The 5,884-nt window shown below is 47.2% G+C and overlaps 1 protein-coding gene across 2 annotated transcripts; it reads right to left on the bottom strand.

Annotated features, from left to right (window-relative positions):
• Positions 1-1,350: 1,350 nt before the first annotated feature.
• Positions 1,351-4,678, bottom strand: FAM32A (family with sequence similarity 32 member A). 2 transcript variants are annotated; one of them, XM_034755486.1, is made up of 4 exons: positions 4,517-4,678; positions 4,179-4,320; positions 3,884-3,937; positions 1,351-1,806 (listed from the first exon to the last, which is right to left on the bottom strand). In XM_034755486.1, the coding sequence occupies exons 1-4, from the start codon at positions 4,591-4,593 to the stop codon at positions 1,738-1,740; spliced, it is 342 nt and encodes a 113-aa protein (XP_034611377.1). In that variant the 5' UTR covers positions 4,594-4,678; the 3' UTR covers positions 1,351-1,737. The 2 variants fall into 2 exon arrangements, with proteins under 2 accessions (XP_034611377.1, XP_034611378.1); XM_034755487.1 differs by lacking the exon at positions 1,351-1,806 and adding an exon at positions 1,821-3,602.
• Between the last annotated feature and the right edge of the window lie 1,206 nt (positions 4,679-5,884).

Raw genomic sequence — 5,884 nt, 5'->3', positions numbered from 1 at the left:
CGGCGGCACGTCAGCGAAATGACAGGGCTGTGAAGCGACCTATAGAGAGGGCGGAGGCACTTGTCTGAGCCCTTCTAGTGGAAACAGGCCGAGCAGCGGAAGTGATTGAGGGATCAGACTCATCCGAGCCCTTCTGGCCCTCGCTTGCTCCTCTAGTCTATAGTGCCGGTAACCACAGAGGTAGGGTGACCAGATGTCCGGATTTTATAGGGACAGTCCCAATTTCGGGGTCTTTTTCTGATATAGGCTCCTATTACCCCCCAGCCCATGTCCCGCTTTTTCACACTTGCTGTCTGGTCACCCTACACAGAGGAGAGGAAAGTGAGTAATGGTGGAATGAGCATAGTGGCGCATCAGCCTGACCGGACCCATAGCGAGCTGATGGAACAGACTCGCAGGACAGCGCTGTGGTGGGCAGGGCCTCGCATCAGGAACAGGCTGTTGTCTTGCTGCTTCCCAGAAGGGCCGCAGTGCCCCAGGTCTAGACCTGCACTTCCCACTCTGTGGCATAAGCCGTTTTAGGGGAGGAAGCAGGTGTTCCTGCCACCCCATGTCCTTTGAGTGGCACATGCTGACCCACAGATGAACCTAGGTCAAATCTGCTTTTGTTCACCACTGTTAACTAGAGTGCTTTTATCTACTTTTTCTTTTTAACCTCTCTAACCTTCACCCTTTTGTCCTGTCTGTATCAATTAGTGAATTCTCCTCCTTTCTTTGACAGGGTTACTGGCCTAGTTAATGTGAGGAAGCAGATATGGTATTTCTCGATTTTAGCAAGACTTTTGCCACAGTCCCACATGACATTGCCATGAGCAAACTAGGGAAATGCTATTTAGATGAAATTACTATAAGGTGGGTGCATAACACGTTGAAAGACCATACTCAAAGCATAGTTAGGTTCACTCCCTCTGGGGCACCTGTCAGACAGGAATCTGGGCTGGGTGGACCTTTGGTCTTACCAGTACGGCCGTTCTTATGTTCTAACTCCCAAGATTAATATTAATTGAGCAATATTTTAATTGTTTTCATAATTAAATATGTTAAGATTTTAACCAAGAATGGCACTTAGTGTTCTTCCAGAACAGAATGAGGGACTAAAGAACTGTAAATATGAATCAGTTCAGCAGGGTAAGGCTGATAACTGCCACTGTACCATCTAGGTGCCACCATTCCCCCTTGCATATGTAATCCAATCACAGAAAAAAGCTTGTAAATAAGCATTTCTCATTTGTAGTTCTAGGTCTATAGTTATTTTGAAGAATTACAAGCAGTTTAAGAAGGGTTTTAGGATGCAACAAGGAAATATTTAAGAGTAATTCTAGATGTAGACAAATGACATAATCCCTTGAATTCATAAATGAAGTTTATTATGTAGGACACTGTCAAAGTTCTCCTTTCAAAGGAAAAAAGAGAAGAGGTTATCTACCAGATAATGTTAGAACAATTACTAGATAAATTTCTCCAATAAGCATGAACTACCTTTGGCCCTGATCCTGCAGAGAGCTCTGCAAAGGATCCATATCCTTGCACCTGAGTGGAGGCTCAGGGCCTTAACTAGTAGTTCAAGAAGATGGCTGTGCTATGAACATAGTTTTAAATGAACAATGAAAAAGTGTCAGGATGCAAGTGTTTATATAACATTAATAAAATATCCAACTCGGAGAGCAGAGATTTGCACAGTCATTTCCTTTGAATAAAAAGCCTACTCAGAATCCAAAACTGTGGAAGGGAAGACATTCACTTAGTCCAGCTAACTTTGGGAATGTCATAATGTTCAGTCAGAGCATCCAAGTGTCTGTTGAAATCCTAGGAGGGGAAAAAAAAAAAAAAAGAGAGTATTTTAAGATATATATTACTGACATACCTGACCTTGCTATTTCCTCCACCATGTTTATACTTGGCAATTCCAAATCAAACCATTAGCAGAACTGATATAGTATACTGTCTGCCAGTACCAGATAAAAACATAAGAGCAGCCATACTGGGTCAGACCAATGGTCCATCTAGCCCAGTATTCTGTCTTCCAACAGTGGCCAATGCCAGGTGCTTTAGAGGGAATGAACAGATGCTTCAGAGAAAGGGGCAAGAAACCCCACAATGGACAGTTATGGAATAGAATGCCCAGAAAGAAAGTTTCTACCTAATTTCCCATCAAGTGGTTAGCTTTTGACCTTGTATCATTTAAGAAATCCTTATAGGTGGCTAATCCTTTACTGGATCCTGGTAAAAACTCTTGACTTCAATAAGTTGTGGTTGTGAGCTACACAGATTAATTTTCTTTTATCAGTTGTAAATCTGTTGCCTTTCAATTTCATTCACTATTCCTCTTCTCCTGTATTTAACAAGATTACATAGAAATAACACATTTACCTTTCTATACCACCTATTTTATATACCTCACTAATATCCTTGTCTTCTCTCCAAAACAAGGACAGTCCTAATCCTCCATTTGTCTCTTCATATACAAGTCTCTTAATGCCTCTATTTCTGCTGCTTGTCTCTTGCGCAGGGGTGGGCAAACTATGGCCCGCGTCCAGCCCGTAAAACCTTTTAATCTGACCCTTGAGCTCCATTGCCCCGCTTCAGCGCTCCAGCTGGGGGTGGGGGCTTGCCCTGCTCTGCCCGCCCAGTGCTCCAGCGTGTTCAGGACCTGTCTGACAGGCGTGAGGGCACGCATGTTACTCCGGCTGCACAACCCAAACGCACCATCAGAGCCTGGAATGTGCAAGCCCATGTGCCTGCTACTTGTTGGCTTAGGTAAGTGCTCAGTGGTGGTTTTCAAAGCTGTGGGCTGTTGGGACCTATGTGGGAGGAGATTTCTGAGAGCAGGAGGCTGGTGAATCTCAATGAGTTCCAATGACTGGAAGCTGACGCCCGACAAATTCAGGCTAGAGAGAAAGGGCATGGAAAGGTGGTAAATTTAGTTTAATTATCAGAATACGTTGTTATGATGATATATTTATAATAGTAAGTAAGGTTTTATGTTTATTTCCACTAAAATGTATCTTTATTAAATCAAGTTTCTGAATTGTTAATTTTGTGAGCATTCATGGCCCACCATATAATTTCCATACCCAGATGTGGCCCTCAGGCCAAAAAGTTTGCCCAATTCTGCTCTAGAGTCCCTTCTACATCTGTTATGTATTTTGAGATTGGATGACAGGGTGACAAGAACTGAACACAGTATTTCAGGTGAAGATGTTCCACTAGTTTCTATATTTCCAATCATTTACTTTATATATACCAACACAGATTACTTTTCCCCCTTACTTAATAGTTCATTTAGAACCCAGCAATGGGTACCATATGCATTACACCTTGCATTTGTCAATATTGAATTCCATAGCCCATTGTACGGCCCATTCACCTAGTTTATTAGGTCCTTATGAAATTCTTCAGTCTTCTCTAGATTTGAAGAACCTAAATCACTGTATCATCTTCAAGTTTTACCATTTCACTGTGCTCCCAAGCTAGGGATTCTGATTACTAAGCATGTGGCTGTATTTTGTACCAGTTTAAGTTTCTGGGTCAATGTAACATGCAGGCCTGCACAGAGGACACTGCAGTAGTCAAATCTTCAGGAAACTAAATAAAGTCCATATCTGAAAAAAAAAACAGTAGTAGTCTTTGGGCCAAAGATGAGGAGTTGCCACAGCTGGGAAGAGGCACCTCTCCCCCAGCCCGGCCAGAGCTGCTGCAGCAAGAGAGGCCCGGGGGAGTCCTCTGTCCCCACCACAGCCTCAGGGCAGCCTGCACCCCAAACCCATCATCCCCAGCCCCCCCCCCCCGGCCCCCCCCCCACCACATATCACCTCCATGTTGGTGCACATAACAAAATTGATTCCACACATGAATGTAAAAAATTAAAGGGAACATTGCTTACTTCAACTCTTTGTTTATGTGTTTTGGAGGCTTTCTTCAGTATTCTTTCCATTTGCTAAAAATTGAACATAGAAACACAGTGCTGTGATACTTCATTTTTTGCATGTGTGAACATAACACACTGAGTCTGCATTTCACAACTTAGATTTGACCTTCGCCTTGGGGCAAGCTACAGAAATATCCTTTAGGCAAGTCTAAAGTAAAAGCAAGTTGCACTTAGGCCAAACACACCTTAACCATTACTCTCCCACCCCTGCCCGCCCCCCAGCACTGCTCAGAAGGAGCTGGCCCCATACCCTTTTCTCTTGCATCTTCTCATAGGCAAGCTGTGCAGGGGTCCGCTTGTCCAGAGCCCGCTTCTTCTCCTCCTCTTGCTTCTTACTGCTCACGATCTGCTCCAGGATTTTGCTTTTGTCCTTAGCCGCCTTCTTCTTCTTCCTGGAGCAAAACAGACCAGGCAGCTTCAGAGAAGAGGCCAAGGGAGCCCACCCGACAGTGAACCACCCCCCCACCCCCACCAGAGGCCGGGAGCCCACCCGACAGTGAACCACCCCAGAGGCCGGGAGCCCACCCGACAGTGAACCACCCCCCCACCAGAGGCCGGGAGCCCCACTGACAAACCCAAGCAGCTCACCGCTTCCCAAGCGCCGGGGTCGCACCGCTCCCCTTCAGCCGCAGCGGCGCGCGCTGGACACTCTCATAATCCGCCATCCCGCGCCAGGGCCTAGGCCAGGCGCCCGAGCGCTTCCGGGTTACACACCGCGGAACGGGCCCGGTGGGCGGGGCAACAGCTTAAGGGTGGAGCTAGGGCTCCTGCCCGCGAGTCGCACAGGCCCCGCCTCTTCCCTCGCGGCAATGGGCTGGGGCTGACCCCGCCCCCCGCCCCGTGAGCCGGGCAGGGATTGGGAGCCGGGGGCCGAGCCGGGCGTGAGGGCTCTTGTTTTGCTGTCAGCAGCAGCCGCCGCCCCTGAGCGGGACGGGGCCTCCCCGCGGGATGACCCTAGGAGTGTTGTGTAGTGCACGGGTAGCTTTTCCACTGTAAGCACCGTGACCATCCCAACAACTCCCCGGCCCCGGGAAAAACCTCACCCCAAGCGGAGCTTTCTGCAGTGCACAAAGGAGGAAAAACCAACCCCTCCCTGGCCTCCCCTCTGGAGCCTGGCCTCACTGAGCCCGGCTGGGGAAAGGGGAAGGCGCTCGGACGGCGACCCCCACGGGCTGGCGCCCACACAACAGCATAGCGCGGGAGGGAGCGGTGAGAGCTAGGGCGCTGGTGGAGAGGATCTGTTTCTTCTGGTTTAAAATCACTTTTGTCTCCTTACCCACGCAGGGCTGTTCTAGCATCGAAATCATTCGGCTTTGACACTAACATACTGGCTGCCTTGGCTTTCGTTGCCCTCATTTTGTTTGTCTGTTAGAGCCAAGCAGAAACTGAAGCGCCATCTTTTCGTTTTGTCCTGACAGTTGTCACCTCTCACAATTTTATTACAAGTTTAATAATATTTGGTGTTTTTCTTAAAGTCCCAGCTGTTGGAATCAGGAGGTAACGTGAAAATCTCAGCTTTGATTATTTTTAAGACACGTAAGTGTCTAGCCCTGATGGTTGCAGGAAAAAAGCTTGAAAACATGAAGCAAACGAACCCTAAAGGCTCAGAAACCAAAGGCAAATAAGAAAACCCCAAAACTTCATAGGTGCTGAAACTAGGAGTGCAGGGGGTGCTGCAGCACCCCCGACTTTAAGTGGTTTCCATTATATACAGGGTTTACAGTTTGGTTCAATGGCTCTCAGTGCCCCCACTATACACATTATTCCAGTGCCTCTGCCAAACATTCCTCCCCCCCAAAAAAAACCTCATGATTTTTGGGGCCTGACTCATGACCGTTGAATGCTTGAGGTTGGCAGTACCTCAACTGAAAGACACTAATTATGTAGAGATGTCAGTCATTTCCACTAGAATGAGAAGTGGGCACTTGGCATTTTTGGATCATGTAATCCAGATTC

This window comes from Trachemys scripta, chromosome 22 (genome assembly GCF_013100865.1).
Source record: "Trachemys scripta elegans isolate TJP31775 chromosome 22, CAS_Tse_1.0, whole genome shotgun sequence".
In the NCBI taxonomy this organism is placed as follows: domain Eukaryota; kingdom Metazoa; phylum Chordata; order Testudines; family Emydidae; genus Trachemys; species Trachemys scripta.
This window is presented reverse-complemented; position numbering and strand designations above follow the sequence as displayed.